Genomic DNA, 24,096 nt, shown 5'->3' with positions numbered 1-24,096 from the left:
CTGAATGGCTGCCTCAGTACAAAGTTGAAATGCATTTTTCAGGGAACTCTACAGTTTCCATGGGGTATTTAATGTTGTTATTGGCATCCATGGAGAACAGCATATTTGATGCAGCTTCTTCAGCTCCTCTCAAGTTGTCTTTTACCTTGTTACAGCACATTTAGGCAAGGAGCAAGGTACTCTTAATAGGTGCTTCAGCATACATATTTTAGTTATTACTGCAATGCCTAATTTACTTGTTAACAGCTGATGATTGTTCCATTTAGGAAAACAATTATTAAGACGAAAAGTTCATAAATATGAACATACTTAACAATAGTCTTCCAAAATGGTGTTAGCATATCTGCCAGCACCTACGTACAAATCAAGTTGCTGTGAAAGCCCTAATTCTCATGGCTGGGCTTCGCGAACAAAGATTTGGGAAGGGCTCTACCCACGTTTGTTGCAAGCGCGTTGCTATGAAAGCCCTAATAACACTTTTTAAACCCTCAGTCTTCAGATCCTATTGAAAGGATACTTTTAACTTCCTTTGGTGAATACACCATTTCAAAGCTGTTTTTCTGGAAGAGAAGCTAGAGCCACAGAAATAGGTTGCGAGCCTTTCAGATAGGATAGGGGCACTCACACATTTGTCAGCCTGAGCCAACACCAGCAAGCTCTGAGTGCTTCTGAGGATTATATAAGGCAACAACTTTATAAATACATTCTCAGTAAACAGGAGAAATTAGGCAGGGGGTCTCCTATATACCACCAATGCAAGAACATTTAAAGGTTGTGGCAGTGCAGTACAGCTGCTCTACGTAATCCAAGCCCTGATAGCCAAGAGGTTTTACATCCTTAAGCACATGGTATTAATTTATTAATTTCTTAGGTTCAGCCTCAGCAATGTAAAGCTGTGGTTAACACAAATTATTTGAGCTGGGCAGTAATCACTGCTTTGCTTTTTCTAGCTACATTTAAGCTTCACGATTCACATTTAAGTTTTAGCTGCATTTGGACGTATCCATTTTAAGAGAGATCTTAGGTCGTGGACTTCTTATCTGTGAAACTGTTGTCCATTGATTTATCATTTAACATTTTTCTAGTCAGAAGACATGATGAACCACAAAAATGGTAGAGGCAATTCAATACACAGTCAGAATCAAAATGTCTGCTCCACAGCAACATTCCATGTTCATCATTTGTTTGCCTGACATCAGCTGGGGCACTAAAAATGTCAAATCATGCATAGAGCGTTGGTTGTTAATACAGATTTTTGTCAACTTAAAAAGATTAAAGATTTCAAACCAATTAAAGTAATTAGATACTCAGAGTGGGGTGAAGGCATACACATTTTGTTGGTTTCATTCAAACTTTGGGAGTTAATGCAAAACAAATACGCCTCGTGCAACCTTTAGAAAAGGGTAACTCTGATGTCAACATTCAGCCTGAAAAGATGCTGTTCTTTACTTGGGAAAAAAAAAAAAGGGGAGTTGTAGAATAACTGCGGGCCAAGGAGATTGAAAGGTAAAATCCATGTAAACAACTCAAGATAGCTTACAGATAAAGAAAACAAAGCAAGAAATATTAGCTGCTTTTTGAAGCAGAACACTGTTAAATAACTTGCCATGAGAATTGAAATTCTTGTTCACATAATGTGATTTTTCACTGTTAGCCCTTATTTCTGCTTCTCTACTCTGATGAGAACCTCAGCCCTCACAGATGAGAACCTGGTCACAGACACGAAAACTCAGGAACCATAATTTAGAATTTTGCAAGTATGGATTTGCCCCACAATAATCAAGTACACAATTCCTCATGAAGCTAAGTAAGAATCAATATTTGGGCTGTTTCCCAGTAGAGCCTAAGAGTATCTTATTCAACTCTTCTGAAATTCAAAGCTACTTCCTCTAACAGGGTATGTAGTAAATGCTAAAAAACTTGTACATGGTTCACCTCATCTTCATTGTAACTACACCATGTTCCACCCCACCCTACCATGATTCAACTTGTGGCCACCATCTGATGTCAAGACAAACAAATAACGTGCTGTTTTGAACAATTTTTACTCCAATATTTGTTTCGGTTTTCAGCTAAGGTGACTGCCCTGATCTGAGAGTCTTCTGTTCAGGGAAGCTACTTCAGTCTCCGCTGACCAACATCCCACTAATCCTCTCCAGGAGAACAGGATTCCCACAAGAACCATTGTAGTGAGCTCCCAGCCTGGTAGTTCCCCTCTTTTATGTATCTTACTATTTCTGAACTTCTGGTCATCTCAGCATGTGGGAAATAAAACCAATCCCCAAGCTCTGTCCTCCTCCTTTGATTCCCTCATGTTGCTTGAGTCAGTATCTCTCTTTTGCTCTTGCTCCCTTAATCTTATCCTAGGCAGCTCAAACCCTTTCCAGCAGTGTGGTTTCATTCTTACTCCACATTCCCTTCTCTAGTTTTCTTTTGCCTCCACCCTTCCTATCTCCCAGTTTTCATTTCTCTTACTCTGCACCAGTCCTACTCAAGCACATCATTCCCTCTTAGCAGTACCAGCCCCACAGTTCTCTTGGTTTCAACGCTCCCAACTTAGTTTTTACAGCCATGTAGCCTCTCCTCCTCCAAGGGAAGTGTCCACTGGGACATTTCCAGACCATGTATTTTACTGCCCCCTGCTCCTCTTCTGCTTTTCCAAGCAGTTCACTTGCACTACTGATGTTCCCAATGCTGCCATGCAAACTAATCTGCTATAGAAATAAAAACAACTTATTTAGGTAGGAAGGCTGCTACAGGATTGGACACTGGGATTGTTCTGGTAGCCTGAAGATGCTTACTGGATCTCTTTGACATGTGTGACAGAAGTACAACTATGCTACCCTTTTCACTTGCCTCGCATTGCAGAATCAGGACAATGGTTATCCCTGAAGCTCTTTCTGCTGACTGAAAGGGTCTATATTCTGTCTCTTTGGGCTCAGCAGTGGTAAATGGCATACTTAAACTGTTTTCAGAAGTCTTCAGTTGTCTGTGTTTGGAAGTCCTTTAGAAAAAAGAACGTGCCCTAACAACTGGCAAGCAGAAAGACATCCTGGGTGTCTACTGAACTGGAAATGCACAAACTGACTGGCCAAAAATGCATCAGCTGCAAGGTTACTTCCTTCAATTCTGAACAGCACTTCACGCATACAAAGTAAAGCACCACTACTAAATGAGAATGTTCAACATCACCCTAACAGTACACCACTGCTGCTTACTTCAAAGCCCAGTGTTTCGCTCTTTACACAGAACAGTTATGAAACTTGATATTACTTCACACTAAGAGAGAAATATATATGAAAAAATCACCAGAGTGCAGTTGTACAATTTTAATGTATTGCAAAGGCTTGTCTTTGGAAACAGGTTCTAATGCTACTCTTGCACACAGGTACACTTCCAAAAGACTGTGTTGAGTATCTCTTATTGACACACATCAATATGCCACACTCTTATTGAATTTCACATGAAGAAACTATTTCAGATGAGAACTCTTTGTTTGCCTAACAATGCACTGCAACTGTGTAAAAACTACTCAGAAGAATTATGAAATCCATTTAGTAAGGCCACACAACATTAGAAGTCCAGTATATTGAATAAAATAATTTTATTTTTATTTAATTCATTTGTTTTTTAAAAGAAAGTTTATGGAATCTGAAAGTTTATGATAAAAGGTAATTTTTAACTGAGACTTAATATGGGAGATTCTCTAGCCAAAATATGTCAAATAGTAAGATCATAAAGAACTCCAAGGTTCTGTGCTATACTGCATGATATGTAAACAGATTTTGAAAATATTTCCCCATTATATATTTTGACACAGTATGCACAAATTTAAAAAAATAAACTTGAAATGAAGTTTAAACGCCTCAAGGGATTTCCTAGAAGTAAAGCCATTTGAAAAGCCATTTACAGTCTGCGGTGACAAACTTCTATATAATCAAAATATCTCCTTTTTTCACAATGCAGAATAACCTGCTGAAGGCAACTCCCTACTGAAGTGATGCCAGCAACACAGATCTGATTGTATGACTCCAGCACTTAAAAGAGCACATTGGTTATACATGGCTTTTAACCCTGGGCTACAATTATGCTACCAGAACTAAATTCAAGTCTAAATCAGTCACATAAAGAAGTGTGTGTTGTCTGAACACTGTTTAAAGTCCGTGTTTTCCAGATCTGATGAAGGTGGTGAAGGCGCTCTGAGGTTCTTGTGCTTACATTCAGGGCAGGATGAACTTTGCAAATACCAGATTCTCCAATTAATGACAAACCACAGATCCCAAAGTAGGCATGTAAAGCATCTGAAAGAAGGACAGAAAAGGAAAAATAAAATTATCTCAGGCTGTAATAGCCAAATGTTCCTATATTCAAACACCCCTGAACAATTACATCCAAGGAAAACAAATAATCAGGTGCTATATTTTAAATCTGAGTTTTGATAGAAAGAATCAGTTTTTGTCCAAAGCAGAACCAGCATGAACTAGTGTCTAGTTTTGCTTTATAACTACTTGCACACTACTTTACTTTTTCTGAGTGCCATGGCCAAAGAATTTAAGCATCTGGAAACAACTCCAGTCCAGAAAACAAATTTTTTTCATGAAAGCATTTTTTGGCTGATAATTTTATGAACAGCTGAACTATTATGAAGTATTATGAACTACTGAAACACTAAAATTAGTGCCAGTAGCTGCCAATAGCAAGATTTAGAGAAATGAAAGAAATAATTACTTTTTCTAGCTTCACTCCTTCCTGAGAGAATACCCTAAGGATAGGAATTCATGCAGCTTGATCAACTGCCACCATTTCTTGTTCTGTGTTGCTCCTGCTACCCACCTTACACCAAGCACTACAGCTTGCCAAATCTGCCTCCTCTGGGTAGCAGCAAGCTATCAGATTGGATTATCTGCCCATGGAATCATAGGCTAAAATGGAAAGAAGATGTGAACTTCATACGCCCCTTGCAAATTCTCAACATATATTAATCTGTGGAGGTGTCAGTAAATTCATATTTGACTAAAACGACCACAGAATCATTTAGGAAAAGACCTCTAAGATCAGAGTCCAACCCTTAACCTAACACTGCCAAGTCCAGCACTAAACCATGTCCCTAAGTGCCAAATCAACACATCTTCTAAAAACCTCCAGGGATGGTGACTCCACCGTTTCCCTGGGCAGCCTGTTCCAGTGCTTAACAACCCTTCTGGTGAAGAAATTGAACTATACCTCCCTCTTTCCATCTCAATCATGATATTCCCATTACATTTTGAGGGATTTTTTTCCTTTTTTTTTTTTTTTTTGCTGAAGGAGACAACTTCCTTTGTGCCTCTCAGATGTCAGACTGCTGCAATGTATTTCTAGCTTAGAACATACTCCCCATTACATTTTGAGGGATTTTTTTCCTTTTTTTTTTTTTTTTTGCTGAAGGAGACAACTTCCTTTGTGCCTCTCAGATGTCAGACTGCTGCAATGTATTTCTAGCTTAGAACATACTCACCATAATATTTAAAAGTAATTTTACCTGGATGGCTATCTGGCCACTTGGCAAATCCACCAACAAGGCGATCTTGAGTTGACAGGATGTAATTTCGGTTTTTCTCAAAATTTGTATATTGGAATATATTCAAGAGCTGAAATTAGACCATAACAGTAATATAGCAAATCTTAGTATATTTTTAATACTAAAATATAGCGCTTATTTTAGAGGCAAGCAGTGACAGCACAGAAAGCACTAATCTGGTAAACCTCTATTTCCTGCCTTTTTGCAAGATGAAAGATCTTTATAATCATCGGTGCATTTGTGTTAAATATCTAACTCTTTCAATAGGGAAAATGATGCTTAAAGAAATCAAAACAAGTCAATAACTATCCTGTAGCTGTTCTGCACACTACCTTCAATGTTGCTCCCACCCAGAAGGAATAGCAAGTGTCTACAGGTTTGTTGGGTCGTCCATGGTAGCCATTCTGTTGTCTCATTATACACCATCTTCTTATTCTGTTCAGTTCTTTTTCTGAAAAAACTTCTTCCAGTTTACCCATCAAACACAGCGATGCAATACCACAAAATGTAGAGCCACCTGTGAAAAGAGAATCTTGTATTTGCAATGCTTTGATACCCAGATTTTCACCAAAGCCTGTATGATCTCAGTCAGAACTTTAGCTAAGGCGTTAACAATTAAATCAATGGATTTTTAGGAGTATGAAAATGTTAAGTTTAAAATCCAAATAGATAGAACACTTTAGTTCAGCAGGTATGTCAAAGAGGAAAAAATGCCCTCAACCCAGCTCTTGCACAAATAAACCTGAAATAATTTTCTTAAAGCTGGTTTTTCTCTCAATGCTGTGCATTTCTTCATATGTAACTTAAAAAAGAAAGCTATTGGGATGCCAGCAGAGAGAAGCAGAGATGCCAAAGCCAGTCTCAGATACAATCCCCCAGAGGACATAAACAGGCAGAAGTGTCTGGTGAGCAGAAACTAAAAAAAAATTCATAGTTAATACTGTGAAAAGACTCTTGGACTCTCATGTTTGTAATATGTACAAATTGTGCTTCTAAGGAACTTTATGCTGTCAAGGAAACTCCATGGTAAAATTTGGAATCAGAAGAGAAACTCATGTTCTTTGTTTTTGTAGCATGATCATCACTTTTTAAAGCCCACCTACACTTATTATGAGTTTATTCCTTGATATGATAAAATTAGAGGCTGGGAAGGACCATAAATAAGCTGTTGACAGATGATCTGGGGCCCAAAGTTCCTCACACTATCCTGGTCCTGGAAGACCCCAGGAGCTCTAAGGTTATGTTCATTCTGATGCAAGAGAAGGCTGCTGCCGTAATGCTATCTGTTATCACTAGCACTCTAAAGAAATTTAGTTAACCAATTGTTTTAACATGTAGGGATATAATTTAAGTTTTTCAGCTTTATCAATTCTGCAAGAAGAAAACAGATGAAATCCTATCAAAGCTCAATAATAAGGATAAAGATAGCAAACATTTGATAGAATCATAGAATCACTCAGGTTGGAAAAGACCTCCAAGATCTTTGAGTCCAACTTTTGACCAATCCCCACCTAGTCCAATAGACCACAGCACTAGATTTAGTATCACTCATATAAAAGTCAGTAGTTTCTCTGCCACAAGCAGACCACTACTTCATGGCATAGAAACATTTTGCTAAAAACCAGCAGTCTCTTAGAGATTCCTATCTTCAGAACTGTCCACAAAAACTAACTGCTGCTTCAAGATCTGAGCTGACAACAGATGCTGTGACTTATGAGAGGAAATGTTTCTAGATTTTACTAATAGCTTTTGAAACTGGAGATCATCAGGTGCATTGCACAAAATCTCTTGCAGATAAAATCCACAGAGCAGCAATGGCACGTGTGGAAAAAGTTTGATCTGTCAGCAAGAGATGAGAACCACAGCCAACACCTTTCAGTAAAACATTAATGAGGTAAAATTAATGGAGTTGATATATTAAGAGCCAATCTGTTCTGATATTAGGCTGGAACTAAGGGAAGAAGACGTCATGTTTTGGATTTGCTCCTCCTCATCCCACTTCCTCAAAATCAGAAAAGAAGGAAAGGTATATCCTGCACCTCTTACAGCATTTTCAATCCCAGTCTTAAAAACAGGTTTAGAACATTTTAACATTCTTACCATGAGATTCCAGTCCAGCTCCCTGGGCCAGGCCGTTATCATAAGACTGAAGAAAAAAAATCCCACACACCAGTTGGTTTAGTACCACATCACTTTCACAGACATTGTAATTTCTCAGTTTACTAGCAAAATTGTCATCAGACCATAAGTACCATTTAACTTGATTAAATTCTGGACCTCCAAAAGCTCTTGGCCCCAAGCAGTTAAAAAATCAGACTCATTTTAATGTAGGCAGCTTTTATGACTTCCATGGAATTAATTTTAGTTGTGACGTATGTTAAAAGTCTGAAAATGGGTAAACATATCTTTGCCAAAAAGTAAAAGCATGTGATGCAGATAACCATTAAAGAAAAAGCCAAACCCATTTTTTTGTCCTTATAAAGAAAAAATGGGTACGTAATCAAAACAAAATTAAATGGATAATGTAATCTGTCTCTAATCCAAGAGCTGGCCAACATGCAAAAATTCAAGGTACTACTGTGTGTACAATACTCAAATCCAAGAAGTGCTTTAGTAAGAAGCAAATGTATCAGGCTTCAAAAAAAAACAAGGGGGAGGGAACCAGAAGAAGTAAGACAAAATCTTTCCCCCATCCCCTCTACCGACTAAGAATTTCTCATGTTTTCTCCAAAACACTCAACAGTGGCTATAGATACAGGACTCCTTGACAAACCACTAATGAATGACTCCCACAGTCCTAACCAAAGAATGGCTACAGGACCTATCATGACTTTAGGAATTACCTAAGGATTGTTTTGTAGATCTGCTTTTAAAGCTGACATTGAGAAGAAAAAAGGAAACAGAAGCAGACAAAGAAGTTAGATTAAAACTACATTGCTCAGTTTTTGAGTTGTTGCTGCAAGTTTAAGCAACTAAAAAGACTAACATCTGACACATACACTTCAAGCTGCAGCTTGACTTTCTAAAATTTGAACCAGTTAATTTTAAGCAATCCCCATGAATGTCTGAATGTTAAAGCACACGGTGTGACCTCTTAGGCACTGCCTTTTGAGAAAGCAATGCAAATGTTCTACCACACTCCACAGACCCATTAATTGCTATGCAAAGGCAAGTTGATTAGCAAAGCTATGCCGGTAAAGCTAATTAACTCTACAAACAGCAACTGTAAGGGGAGGTGGTTTGCTTTAGTATGACAAAGTAATTAGCTCCAGAAAAAAGCTGTTAAGGGTTGTAACCCAGGCAGTCTACTATACTGGGCTGTTCAATTAGCTTGAAATTCTAATCGACAATAGCTGACCTTTGGCTTAACTTATTTATTTACAGGCAGCAGGTGTTTTTCGGGGCCTTGTGTGCATTAAAAAACTAGGGAAATACTTTTATTTCTTTGTCCTTCTGAAAGAAATCAAGAAGCTATGCAAAAGAGGTTCTGGGTTACTGCAACATGAAAACTTCATAACTAAATACTATCTTCAGAAAACGTGTAAATCCAGTTGGGATTTGAAGCAAATCTTTGCTTCCAAGTCTGAAAGCTTCACAACCAGCTTAATTATATCAACAGACTAATATAATTGCATTTCAAGGAGACTCTACGATACCGGCACAAGCAGATGCTATACTTAAAGCTTCTTGCAATATCTCTACTTTAAAAAAAAACAAGTAATGTTGCAAAAAGCAGTATTATAGAGTCTCTAGAAGTAATGTAAAATTTCAGCATTTTAGTGTCTGTTGTGTTTTGATTAGTGATATACCTGACTTTGGAACATAAAAGACAAATATCAACCTGTAGTGATAAAAATTGTGTGATTGAAATTCAACTATTTTACTGACAATAAAACTGGTCTAGAATTATTTTTGTGATCAGCATTGCATAAACACTTTTTAGTCAAGCAATAACAATAAGGCTATCCATTCTGTATAAAGACTCAATTCTTTTAAATATTTTAAATCTTATTTAATGTACAAATCTTCTGCTGTTCTTGATATGCCTAACTACACAAACATGCTCCCTCCTTCAGCTGTATTGAATTGTATCTGTCACAATTCTTATGCTGCATCATGGAAGGGAACAAATTTCAAAGAATAAGCTAAAAAATTCACAACCTTATTACAAAGATTACTGTGTTTAACCAGCCATGCTACTCTCAGTCCATATTAGTTGCACTTCACATGTATGCCAATCTGGAAAACTGGAAAAAGTTCTGTTAACTGTCACGTGCTTCATTTATGTGCAAATGATGACATACAATAGTAAATCAAAACCACACCATTCTGTCAAAGCAGTTTACTACTGAGCAAGGCAATCTCTTTTGTTCTATAATTAATGAAAGTGACAAAACAAGGTGATACTGTAGCAAAACAGAAATAAGCATTTGCAATAGTCTATACCTATATGCACTGCATAGTTAGCTACACAATGAGTAACAAATGATATAATCTCAAATAGAATTTCCTTTGAATTGTTCTATACATAGGTTATTTTTAGCATCATCTACAAAATCTTAAAGGGAGAAATCGAGCTTACATTCGTGGATGCCACATTTCAAATTCATTGTATTTATTTATGAGATACACTTTCAGAAATACTGTGTTCATATGAGAGGTAATTGAACTGGAATACATCTCAAGGAGAGTGGTGGAAAGAGATGAATGAAAGGAAGGAACAACCACTGCTGTGAAATGATTTTCACAATGAATGTCTGAATCCCTGAACTTCTGAGTCTTCTTCAGACACATCTTTAGCTCTAAGTGTGACTAAACAGGAGGCAAAGATTGTGTGTAGTTTCCTAGAAGTACCAGACACCTTGCAACTGAATTAATGCATTGAAATACTGTCTGACCAAGCAGTCCAAACCCAGAAAACACAGATGAAACTGGTGCACACGTGCATACCAACCCTAGAGTGAATTAACAGCACACCAATGGTTTTAAAAAAGTCCTACTGAACGAAGTGTATAGTCAACTTACCAATTCACAGTAAACCTGGACAAAAATACAGCATCTCATCACACATTTCTACATGCTAAGATTACTGCTGTCTACAGAATGCTGCTGATAGGATCTCTATAAATTACTCTCTGAGCCAGCCAGGAAAAGACACAATCTTCATTATAAGCCACAGTAGCTTCTCAGCTTTGACCATGCCCAGACTCCAGTTTTACATTACTGGTCAAATGAAGTATTAGTACAAGCCCTTCCAAGAAGTCATGCTCTGTTCAGGCTTTAATTATTTTAATTATTATTTAATTATTATTTTAACTGGTATCAATTATCCCAATAAATAATGGCCAGTCTTCGCGAGCGAAGATTTGGGAAAGGTCATTAACCCTTCGAGCCTGCGCAGTGGATTTTTTAGGTGAGACACAGCGTGCGCTGAACTGAGCCCACCCTTTAATCCTGAGGTTCATCTGCCGGGGCCGAGCAAGCTTGGACAGTGGCAGTGAGGGTCTCAGAACGTAGGTTTGTTTAGAGTGACCTTCTCTTAGATGGATTGCCTCACAGGGCTGACGAGCTCCATCTGCCCGGGGGGCCAGGAATCGAACCCAGGTCGCAGCGGTGAAAGTGTAGCACCCTAACCACTAGACCACCAGGGGCCCCAAATTATCCCAATAGGAACACAACAATTGGAATTTGCAGGTATAACGATTAATGCTAAGTTCTAGAAGCAAAGCATAAATTTGCTTCAAGATCACTGTAGACAGTAAATCTCCAGTGCCATTTCAAAGCTCCAAACTTTCAAAGAATCTCCTCTTGCCTGCTCTATTAATGGCCTTATATGATACTCTCTAGCTTTGTCTTAGAAAGAAAAGAGTTGCTTCCTCCTCCCTTCATCTTTTCAGTGCTACTTATTTCTTTACATACCTCTGTCACACTGCACTTAACAATCTTATTTCCAGAATAAAGAGTCCTGGTATATTAAATGCTCCTTTTACACAAGCTGGATCGTACTTTCACAGTTCAATTCAACTTTCTTTGTACCCTGTCCAGTTCCATCTTATCTTTTGGGACCAAAACTGCACTCAAACGCTCAAAATGCTAACTAACAGTCAATGTGATGTACAGAACTACAAAATGAGGATTTTGCTCTTCATTTTCTGTTCTTTCTTAGTATTTGATTCTCCTATTCGATTTCTTCTAAGCTATTTGACTAAAGGCTAAACTCAGTAAACACAAAGGTCCAGAAAGGATCAGAGGAGAAAAAATCCTCCTGACGTAATCAGTAAAAGCTAGCACTCTGCCTTGGCTCCTCCCTCAGACTGTGAAAGGAGAATGGATAAATCACTGTCCCCAGGTGAAACTCACCAAGAGTATTCAGGGGGGATATTCTCACCCTGGGAACCTCTGCTACTAAGGTGAGTTACCACCCACTGGGGTAACAGGGCTCTTATGGGATGCAGGGGAAGAAAATTGCAGGATTATATAAAAAAACCCACCAAGTTATTATGGAGTGTTCTCTGGGGAATGCAGGAGTGTGCATAATTTATTATGGGGTGTCTAGGGAAAGGATCAATGGTGAGAAAGGGAAGTATCAAAGCAGACTGAGGAAGAACAAGCAAAAGAAAACAGTGGTAAAAGGTGCTACTAGAGTGTGAACAGACTGCAGGTCCATATGCTTCTATGACTGAGCCCTGGCCTTGACCCCTTAGTCTGTCCAAGACCATGGCAGTGTGTCAGGTACAGTAAAAAAAACTTGGGCATCCAACTACCTCCTTTAAAAATAAACAAGAAATAAAACCCAATTTGGTATGAAGCAGGAAATTAAGCCTTTTTTAGACTTGTTTCTCACATAAATTTTACAATCTCACTGCTGGCAGCAACTACTCATTTACAGCAGAAGTTGTATGTTGTTATAAATTTGGGTCTTTTTTGTGGATTGAAAGAGTTTACTACACATTTACTCACATTCAAGGAACTGCAGTTTTCAAGCTTGCTCAGCTTCTTTAAACAAAATTTATTTTAACCTTGGAAAATGAAACTCAATTAAACTAATGAAATATCACAGGGGGGAAAAAAAGGAAAAAAACTCCTTTACTCCAACCAAATATGAAGACAGCACACAGATATAATCATGTGTATTTTCCTTCATTCCAAGTATCTAATAAATAAATAATGAAGAGCATAATTGGAAACACTTATTAAGTATGAACCGATGTCAATAATTAGTTTTTCCTTTAAATCTGTGTATCTTTTAAAAATCAGGCCTACAGGTCAATGAAATGTGAGGATTTTATTGATACAGTGCTTTATATACTTTTTTTAAGTTACAGGAACATCAGGCCCCAGTTTTCAAAAACTTGCTTTAATTTTTTTAATGATTTTATATATTTTTAAAAGATTTAATTTGAAATGAACAAACACACCAAATAAAATTATCTTGATAGCACACCCATTACAATGAAAATACAAATGCAAAAAAACCAATGTACTTTGTCAATTTCAATTTACTAAAGCAGGAAAAGGAAATAAAGGAATTACCATAATACAAAAATTTGGAAAAAGAGATTTTTTAGCCATAATTAAGAAATAAAGCTATAAATGTTAAACTGTAGAAAGAAATAACATTTTGTGAATACTCACCATACTTCTTCTGATGTAGTCTATAGCTTTCTTCATATCCATGCCTGACCAGTTATCGAGCATGTAGCAGATACAGGAAGCACAGTACACAAACCTCATATCATTCTCACTTCCTTCCAGCACAGCACAGAAACTGAAAGAAACATTTCTGTCTTAGACACTGTGTCGCCTGTTACACCAGAAAATATGAAAAGCAGTTCATAGAATTGCACTGTGTTTCCTTTAAAGATTAGTTACTTCTATTTACAGTAGTCTCATAAATATAACCCAAAGCTATGCTAGATTTTGTTTTTAGAAGATGTGACTCTAAGCCAAGGAAAATGAATAGAACTACTAACATTTCAGGGCCTGGGTGACTGTTTCCAGCAATGTAATGACACTGGTCTTTACTTATTCATTAATACCCTTTATAGTATATACTGATATATGAGTTAACATTTTGACATTTACTGTTTTGGGCAGAATTTTTTGCCTTCCTAGGAATCCTAATAGCTCACAAAGCTTTCTTTCCTGATTTTATCTTCAGGATCAGTTTCCAATGTATGTGTAAATGTAATTGCTAGTACTAACACAAATGGTGAAAATAGCCTTCAATTCAGTTTTTCATTTCTTATGGTTATAACCTTTTCAAACTCCATGAACATTTTAAAATTATTGTATCTGGGTTATTTTGGCACAATCTCAGAAACTCTTAAAATGATGATGGATTCTATGATTGTGATACTTGTATAAGAAAGTGGCCAGCAGGGCCATGACAGTGACCACCTCGCTGTTCTCAGCACTGGTGAGGCTGCACCTCAAATCCTGTGTTCAGTTTTGGCCCCTCGCTACAAGAAAGACACTGAGGTGCTGGAGCATGTCCAGAGAAGGGCAAGGGAGCTGGGGAAGGGTTGAGAGCACAAGTCTGATGACGAGCAGCTTAGGGAACTTGTAGCAGTCAACCTGGAGAAAAGAACACTTGGGAGACTTATCACTCTCTACAACTACCTGAAAGGAGGTTGTGGCAAGGTGAGGGTTGGTCTCTTCTCCCAAGTGGGACAGAGAAAATGGCTACAAGTTGTACCAGGGAGGTTTAGATTGGGTATTTGGAAAAATTTCTTCACCGAAACAGGTTGCCCAGGGAAGTGAGGGAGTCACCATCCCTGGAGGTATTTAAAATACCAACAGATGTGGTGCTTAGGGACACGGTTTAGTGCTGGACTTGGCAGTGCTGGGTTAATGGTTGGACTTCATGATATTAGAAGTTCTTTCTAACCTAAATGATTCTATGATAAACAGAAGTAGGTAAAAAGTTGAATTACCTGCGACAATAAATAATCTTCAACTGTTTCTTGCTGCCTGACAAGCCTCTGGTTCAAAGAGCTAGTTAATATACTTTGATGACAACTATTTGCAAGAAGTCAGCACATGCACTGGCATGTGTTCTGTGACTGATATTGTTTCTAATAGAACAAAAAGATCATACAGCTACTTTCATAAAAAATGTGTTTCTTATGTTTCCTTCCACATGTGGCTTACTATTAACCATCCAGAGAGTTGCAGACTACAAAATATCTTTTACCTTCCATCCTCCAGCTGGAGAGCTCTCAGTCCTGTCAGTATGGCATCTTTATTTACTCGACTTAAATCATCTCCAAGAATAACCAGACATGATAGACCTGTATAAGTCATTGCTATGTGCCCACTATCATAGGGATGAGATATACCTGGACCCTAGAAAAAACAGGAAAAAAATAAAGATATTGAAACATCACAATGCCTTCTATTACAGTCAAGCTTTTTTTTTCCAATTAAGAGGTAAACAAATTTCTTTTCCCTTGACTCATTATGGTTAAACTGAAGGCCTCCTGCTCAGCTTTCCTCATCAAACGAAGCTACTACTAAGCTCTGTTACCCTTGTAAACACTTGGTCAGAAGGAAGCTTTGGAAAAAGCTCTGCCACGAGTTATATTTATGCAACAGTTAAGCAAAAAGATGGGATGTCCTCAACTGTACCTAAGTTTATCCTGACACAACACTGGGCATTAGCTTCCCGGCAGCTGGGTAAGCACTGTTAAACAGCCAAACCTCTGGAGGTCCCCTCAGCAAAGATTTTACAACCTAATGATCTACAGGTACAAAGCAATATGAGATTATTAGTAATCTCTCTGTCAATTGAAGTAATACCAAATTAGCCACTCATCTGCTTTCACGTCTATTTTAAAACAATAATCAGATCTTAAACAAAGTATTTACATACCAAATAATCAGAGGAATATAGAATATACTGTGTTGAACGGATACACAAGGATCATTGAATGGCAATTGAGAAGCTAAACTGAGAGTTAAGTGCTGACTAGTCACACAATACAAATCACAGAAATGAGCAGGGGATTGATACTGCTGTGCTAAAACTATTATTTGTCTTTCTGGTATTTTACAGGCACATCTTGAACTGTACAACTTCATGAAAACAGACACTACATGTAACAAGATACCTGTGGATACTTGGGATGGTTCAGTTTGGAGCAACTGGAAGACAACTATTTTAAACAGGATAAAAGCTATTTCAATACTGAGTAGCAGATACATTTTTAAATCATATTACTGGCATTACTGCCTAATCAGTTGCCATTTTTATTTTGCAAGTAATTCTAAAAAATTCTAAATAAAAAAAAAACAGTATAAAACTGAATTTAATATTATGCTATTGTAGTTGGTATTTTTCAGGAAAGTCATGCTTACTTCCAAAGGCAAAAAGCTTTGTTTCTAATAGGAAACTGGAAGAAAAATAATTACCCACTAGACAGCAAGGGACTGCTCTCACACTAGAGAATCAAACACAGTTGGGAAAGCGAGGCTGATGCCAGCTCAGCTGATGCTAAGGAAAAAACTCAGGAGCAGTTAACTGAGGATGAGATAAGGAAAGGGTTTAATTTGTGCCAAGGCATAGATGTTACAGGACGCGCACCGGCTGTGCCTGAGATGTTACATTTTATAATACTGCTTGACCAATCCAAGTTTTGCCCACCCCGTAGCCTTTGCTCTGGTCTGCCCCGGGCCCACCCCCTGGGAATTAGAGTCTAGGGTGTATATCAGGACCCCCTCTTCATCATTCTCATCATCCTCAGAGCACAAAGGGCACACGGTCATTCAAGAACAACAGTTCTTGACTCTGTTCTGTTGTTCAGGCCAAGATATGAATGTTCTCTAAAACAGCATAGGCCTTGCCTTGACAAGAGACTAAACATTTCTACTGAATTCAGGGGTAGGACTGATATAGGGAGCATGGAATGGGGTAGGAGGGTTGAGGTATGTGTAAACTAAAGAGTGCTAAAGGGTGAGGAATACAATATAGCTGCTTCTAAAATTTTCGTTTTCTTTTATTTCCTTTTAAGGTTTTTAAAATTTGGCAAGTTAAAAAAAAAACTAAAAGGGTCTTAAGGCATCAAGGCAGAAAATGAGGTGAAATGACTGCAGCAGTACTGGAAAAGCTATGGAACAGAGAAAACCAAGAGACTTAAGTGCTGAGAGCTGCACCTTTTCTCCTTCATTTCTGCTCCTGGACCCTGTGATGACAAGGGGGCACAAATCTCAGCACTCCCACTCCATTCCCTGTGCTGCCAGTACCCACATTGCTGTCTCCTGTCCTGCACATCCCCCAGTCACACACACACAACCACAGAGTGGCAGAGGCTGCAGGAGCTCTGGTGTTTGTCTGGTCCAACCTCCTGTTCAAGTCCTGTCACCTACATCTGGGCACGCAGGCATCCAGATGGCTTCTGAACACCTCCAAGAATGGATATTCCACCAGCTCCCTGGGCAACCTTACTAATGCCTGATCACCCTCACAGTGACACTGTTTCTGGATGTTTAGAGGAAGCTTCCTGTATTCTAGTGTGTGCCTGTCACTGGGCACCACTGCAAAGAGCTGGCTCCATCCTCCTTGCACCCTTCCTTCAGGTATTTCTACACATTCATGAGAAACCCCCAGACTTCTCTTCTCCAGGTTAAACAGTCCCAGCTCTCTCACCCTTTCCTCCTAAGAGGGGTGCACCAGTTCCAGACAGACTTCCCCATGGAGCACCCCACAAATGGAGAACAGCTGTGCCCTTAAACAGCTTAGAAAAAACTACTGCAGTAATGAAATGCATTTTTCTATCTTGAGTGGATGACAGGCTCTAATCCCAGAAGGAACAAGTTGGCCTACCATAGCAATTTTAGGGTTTTTAAATCAAACAGTACCAAAAAATTTTTTTTCAGAATACCTTCACCTTAAAAATTTTATTGTAAGCAGCTTCACCCTTGTGACGCATTAACTTATTTCAAATCTAAAATTCTGCTCCAAACATACAGACATATAGGGTGATACAAATTTGCCAACACACAGAACTATTTAGTTCAATGAAACTGACTTACTTTTAAGCAAAGCAAGTCTCTATTCTAAAAAGCCAAATTTGAACCGGTTCTTTCCCTAAAAGGATTCTCAATGTCCCAGTTCTGCCCCTAAAGTTTCTCACAGTTTTTGTCAAATGAAATAAATGACACACACTAGGCAGTAAAAATCCCCGGAAAGGTCATCAGATATTAGGACCAACTGCTTACAGTATGTCCCAGCAGTTCCCATCAGCAACTATGAAGAAAATTAAGCTTCCAAACATCTACATAATTTAAGTTAAAGTAGAATCAGAGGAGCACTTGATTTCTTCCTCCTTGGACTAACCTAGAGCAAGGGAAATGCAGAAGATGCCTCTGCTGATTTCAAACAAATACAACTGAGCCTGCGAATCAACGTTAACTGTTCACCATGGCTGTTCACACACTTTTATAGGTAGTTCATCTCCAAATAAGTACTGACATCAGGAATAACTGAACAGTAATATGTACATGTAAACAGTAATATGTGAAAGAGTTTGCCTTTACATTTGAATATATTATTTCCACAGGAAGACTACACTCACTAAGCAAGGAAGGTTTACAGAAGTATATTGAGACTTGCTTTTTAAAACCATATTTATAAAAAGTCTACTCAAATGTTCTAACTAAAAGAAATATGCCTGACTATTCAGGAAATTTTCTAAGACATCTACAGTTGTCAAACAACGTTCTCCTCTAAATGACAATCTTTTCACAGTGTCTACATAAAGTAACTGAAAATTACCGCTTCACTAGATATTTTTATTCTACTTTTCTATATACACGCTAATTTTACATTGCTTTTAAAGCCTTAGTAGCCTACAAATATGTTTAAGCAACTGAGCTGTTACTTTTTAGCGAATTCTTCATTTTAGCATTTCTTTTACACCACTAGTTGCTGCAGCAAAAATAGGCTGCAGACAAAGTGTTATAAGCACATATACTGTATGCTCACAAAACACACCACCATTCCTCCTCTAGCAAATTGCATTAGTCACGACAGCACCTGAACAACATATGAATTCTATCTGTATTTGTTTCCTATGCAAATATTTCAAAATGTAGCAGTAGCACACTGCTTTTCCAGACAGAGGTTTTCAGAAACACCTGAGCTGTGAAAAATTTTGCAAGTCTGGTATTTTTAATAAAGAACACAAATGATACTGGTATGACACATATAAAGCAAACAGTAGTGTCTGGGGCCTGTACATGCAATCGTGAAGTCCACAGCTACATTAGTACTGTCACTCACTTCTGTCCTTGAATACCAAACAAATCCTTATGCAGAAAAGACTGCTAGGATAGATGGGTTGTAATGTTCTTTTGTGGGAAATCAGGGAGATGGTGTCAGCGTTCAAGAACAGCTACTTGTAAGTCACAAAACTGCCTTTGCTACTAATAGTTTTCTCTTATCACAGGATTATCATGTGGCAAGTAATTAAATTCTTTATATGATAAATCAGTATACTGCTAGGTATCTTGATAAGTAATTACTAAAAAAGCCAGGGGACACTACAGAGGGTCCAACATACTGGTATGCATCCAATGTCTTGACAACTCTGGGTTAGGCCCAAAAATCCTAACAAATACAGTCAATATTTCCATAAAATCAAGTTAAACACAGGAGGATCAGCACGAAGTATGAGATCATACAGGAATTACTGTATGACATACTCATAGAGGCCAACATGATGTTTCAGATGTGTAATTACTGTAGGATTTTGGAAAGTTTGGAGAGCCTAGCAGATCTTGTTCACCACACATGATTTTAGAAAAAATTAAAACAGTATTCACCATAAGAATAATATACTCTTAAACTTTTAAGTCTACTGGAATGCACTTTATCTTCTAGGTTCCATGTAATTATGGCAAGATCACTGTGATACTACTTATAAAATTTTATAAGTACCTACACACACCTATATATACTTCACACACTTATGCAACAGAACACAGAGCCCACATGTCTTTGAGGGGACAACAATCAGGACAATTGGATGTTTCAGACAAAAAAAACCCCTCCAAAACCAAACCCCCAAATTTTGCATAAAATTGAAAATTCCTAAAATTTGTAGTAACTGGTCCTGTGACAATTTGGTACCACAAAACAGGACTAGAATGGATTCCCCAAATGCAAAAAATTACAGCAGATCTCAAAGGTTTCATGAGATAACTGCCAATATGTCTAAAATTTGCATGGGTGGGAGGAAGTGTTGCTAGACTGCCTCTGCTATGAAGAACAAAGTAATTCAGAGATTACGTAGAAATCTTATCGAAGACAGCATAGTCAAAGCACATGATCAGGTTTGGTAAAAATAAGTTAACTTTTAAGTTCTGTATTATGAACAAAAAATACTTTTAGTTAAATCTACCTATTTCTGCCTCATAGACGCTGGCGACTGAAGTGACAGCCGCAACTAAGCAAACTGTCAGCCTAAATACCAAAAACAATGGTTGCCAGCAGCTCAGATTCATAGGCCAAGAACACAGATAAACAGAATGAAGTTATTTTAAATGGTAGAAGTTACATCTCAAAAACTAGCAACAACAAACCTGCAGAGGAGTGTGTTAAACACTTGAACAACCAGAAATACACTTGATCCAGTATAGTTATGTTTGCATGAAGGAATAACGCAATGGGAGTGGGTCTGGAGGGTAGTGTTGAGAGATAGCAGATGTTTAGCATAAATTAAGTTTTAAGTAGAATGTGTCATACAGAGCTATAATACTGTGATTTATGATGTTGTTGTTTGCTTACCTTTACTTGCTTAGCATGAGTAGCTGGATAAAGCCTCAGGCAGCAAGCTTTGAAACTACACCTAGATATGCTTTCAGCTGACACAATGTTAATTTTCATAGAAATTTTCATAGTAGCTGGTACAGTGGTTTGGTTTTTTATGACAACAATATCGATAACACACTGCTGGTTTTGTTGTTGCTAGGTAATGTTTATCCCGTGTCTAGGTCTTTTTTAGTTTCCCATGCTCTGCCAGGGAGCAGGTGCACTAAAAACGCAAATGAGGAGACTACAACCATCAATTGCAGAAGCTGCAACTCAACAAGAGCAGCCTGTCTGCATGGACAAAAAAAGAACCCAAAAAGGTGTTATAAGATCCCAGACCAAAAATTACCATCAGACCAAGGGGTGCATGCAAGGTAGGTGAAGGATGAATGAGAGGCAGATGTGTAAGTTGTAAGGGTATAATTGCCCATGGATTTCATTGTTCTGGGTCCCTTTCCGGAGGTACCCATCTTGAGCTGACCTGCTGCTGTACCACTCTCTTAAATTATTTAATTTTTATAAATCCAATGGCTGAGACTCTGCTATAGGAAACCCAGGGTTCAGCCTGAAGACAGAAGCACATCTGAGAGTTCATGTGTGTGTGAGCAAGAAGTCGAAAGGGGCACCCATCAGCTCCCTGGGGCTGCCCACTGCGGAAGGACTCCAGTACTGGCACCTAAAGTCTTGGGTGGAGTGTGTGTGTGGCTCCTTGAATGGAGCAAGAATGCTCAAGCAGTGGCTTCTCCTTTAACAGGAAGAGCAAGGACTGCTAATGGGGAAGTTCATCTGGAGTGCACTGTCTGGCTCAGTTTCATTTAAAAGGAGCCCAGTCTTGCTCTTTTGGAGCAAGCACAAGAAATTGCTTTTATAAAGTGCTCTCTACTGATCTGAGCTAATGCACTGACACACACATACTCTGAGAAGACAACAAAAGGGGATATGGTCAGGGTGTGTTCTCTATACATTTCGTTCTTTGTGGTAATTAGTTTGTAAGTCTCACAGGAAACAAATTTACTTGGATCTCAGAGATAGAGTAGTAAGTTCTAGTTCTATTGGCATTACCATCATGGTCTCCATAATCTGAGCCTTCCTTAAAAGACTTAACACTAAAAGATGCAAGGTGAGGGGAAGCTTTTAAAAATGGTTCAGTGACACAGCAGTGTTCCCTACCATATTATTTAGAACTGCTAATTAAACATAACTCATGGTCACCAGAAATTCCTGCCAACTATTGCAGAGAGAACTAAGAAATTCTCTTTGCTGCAAAAGCATGGGAAAGATCTCTTCAAACACTAATAAACATACACCTGCACAAGCAGAGTCCCACTTTCAGAAAACTTTCTTCTCACACCTGGCACTGCTGTTCCAAGAAAGGATTCTTTTACGCAGTGTGCAAGGAGCCAATCCACACACAGAGTTAATTGCTTTTGACATGTCTGCACAGAGATGGGTGCTGGATGGTAAATCTACAAAACCAGCACACCTGGTTACAGCCAAGAAGCATAATTATACTTTCAAAATACATAAGTATTCACTAATCTAATTTCTAAATAAACGTGTATATAATAGCTATTGGACAATCTTTTGCCTGCTTTGATTTAAAGGTACAGTGTATTTTAAGTTTTTTGCAGATGTTCAGTGGGTAGCTGTCTTCACTTGGAGATGAGTAGCCTAAGCTGTAGAGGTGTGTTTTTCACATTACAATGACTGAAGTTCATCTAAAGTGCATGATTTCAGCTGATTTAGCCAATTTGAGTAAAACTTACAGTCCAGTGGTGAACACAGTACCTAGACTCTAATTTGAGGTGCCTGTGCTATGGTAATCTCTTTACTTGTTTCAAAACTATTCTGCAAGACCTTGCAATTTCCCATTTTGTAGGATCACAGAATGTCCTGGGTTGGAAGGGACCTTAAAGATCATCTAGCTGCAATTCCATGCCATGGGCAGCAACACTTTTCACTAGGTCGGGTTGCTCAGAATCCCCAAAAATAAAATACAGAGATGTTTGCTTAAAATAAAAGAAATACGCAATACAGAGATGCTTTGACCCAGACTTACCTGAGTCTTTATAGTATTTATTGTTATCTTCTGTTTATTTTTATATTCTATTTATTGTTGTCTTTTATTTGAGTCACTCTGCAAAATAGTTTCTTAAACTATTCATCTTTCATCAGTATCAGTGTTACAGCCTTGAGAAAATACAATGTTGTGTCAGGAACACAAAAGAAATCTTTTGTCCCCCAAGTGAAAGCATATGTTATTTACCACAATCTTACAAAGAAGTTTCAGGTATTGGCTTTCAATCTAGCCCTAAAATTGATTTATAACATTTTAAAGAGATTGAAAATATCTAGGCCCACCTGAAACTCCAAGGAGACTGCTCACCCCTAAACTTAAAAAGCTAGTTCAAATCAGAGAGACTGCAGAACTTGGAGCCATTTCAAAAAATAATTATTTGCTAATTCTGAAGGAAATTATGTTTTAAATGTGGTGACAGAAGAGTCACTCTTACGCTTCCTTTACAGCTAAGACTGTTATGGTTCGTAAAGGCTGTAATGCTAAGCTGGTGAAGTGGATATGCTTTTGTTTTAATTTTGCTACTGTTCCAAAGAACTGCAAAGACATTACTATCAAACATTAAAAGGGTAACAGCTAAAAAAAACACAACCCCCAAACTAAACCCCAATGAGCTATCCTTGCAACATTTAGTAAAGTTGGATATTCTAACATTTGCCTTGACTTTTTTCCTATTATTTTGAAGGATCCCTAGTGACAGAATAGATTTGGCTACCTCTGGTATGGCACTTTTTCAGAGTTCAAGAATGAAATCACTCTAGTGGCACGTAATAAATTTTATCAAACATCAATGTAAATCCAAAACACAGGCTTTTTCATAAATTATTGTTCAAGACAGATTTCATAGAATGTTTTTAAATGATGAATAAAGAATAATGACAAGACCGTAAACATATCTCCAAGTCATGGCAGTGATTTCCAAGATTTTTTTTCTGAGTTATTTCAGAACATTTCAGGGCAACAGTGCTGAAAATGCTTTAAACCTTTGCATGCCAATAAATCAAGCAGACGTAATCCTTCTACTGCAGATAAAATGAAAAAAGTACTGCAGTGTTTGAATAAAAAGCACATCCATGTGCGAACAGTTTTCTAGAAATAATGACCTTATAGTTTATTTCCACAGGTTACATGGTTCCACCCCTTTTTTCGTTCTGCAGATTGGCTAACACATTCCAAGACACTGATGGACTGCAACACATTTCCTATAAAGAGAATATTTAAGTATGAAGCACATACTATTGGCGGTTGATAGTTAAATTAAAACACCAGAAAGTGCTGGGAAGGGAAAACAACGCTTTGCCAATCTTACAGACTTTTTGTCTTCAGGGTCCATTATAAGATCTCAGAACCAAATCCAGAATCAAATCTTCTAGCTTTATACACTGACTTAAGGTACTACACCACATGGCAGTGACCCAAATCTTCGAGGAAACATGAGACTGATATATTTTTATTATCTCAATTTGCTAAAATTATGTCTTTATCCATTATATAGTTTATCATTATATAGTGCTGTTATGCCATGATATAAGTATGACAACCTCAACCTTCTTTAGGTGACTGTTATGAAAGGTAATCATCTTTCTTCTGAGTAAACTCAGTCTTTTCCTTATAAAACTATATTGAAATTATCTACTATTATTTTGCATC

The 24,096-nt window shown here is 37.9% G+C and overlaps 1 protein-coding gene across 1 annotated transcript in view; it reads right to left on the bottom strand.

Annotated features, from left to right (window-relative positions):
* Nucleotides 1-3,166: 3,166 nt before the first annotated feature.
* The window catches only part of PGGT1B (protein geranylgeranyltransferase type I subunit beta), a 37,320-nt gene continuing 16,390 nt past the window's right edge, over nucleotides 3,167-24,096 (bottom strand). The window contains 7 exon segments of the mRNA XM_017807260.1: nucleotides 3,167-4,164; nucleotides 4,167-4,301; nucleotides 5,519-5,627; nucleotides 5,890-6,074; nucleotides 7,658-7,703; nucleotides 13,193-13,325; nucleotides 14,754-14,905. Coding sequence (XP_017662749.1) covers nucleotides 4,121-4,164; nucleotides 4,167-4,301; nucleotides 5,519-5,627; nucleotides 5,890-6,074; nucleotides 7,658-7,703; nucleotides 13,193-13,325; nucleotides 14,754-14,905 — 804 coding nt within the window. The 3' untranslated portion in view covers nucleotides 3,167-4,120.

The sequence above is a fragment of the Lepidothrix coronata genome, unplaced genomic scaffold, assembly GCF_001604755.1.
Source record: "Lepidothrix coronata isolate B3197 unplaced genomic scaffold, Lepidothrix_coronata-1.0 Scaffold18, whole genome shotgun sequence".
NCBI lineage: Eukaryota > Metazoa > Chordata > Aves > Passeriformes > Pipridae > Lepidothrix > Lepidothrix coronata.
This window is presented reverse-complemented; position numbering and strand designations above follow the sequence as displayed.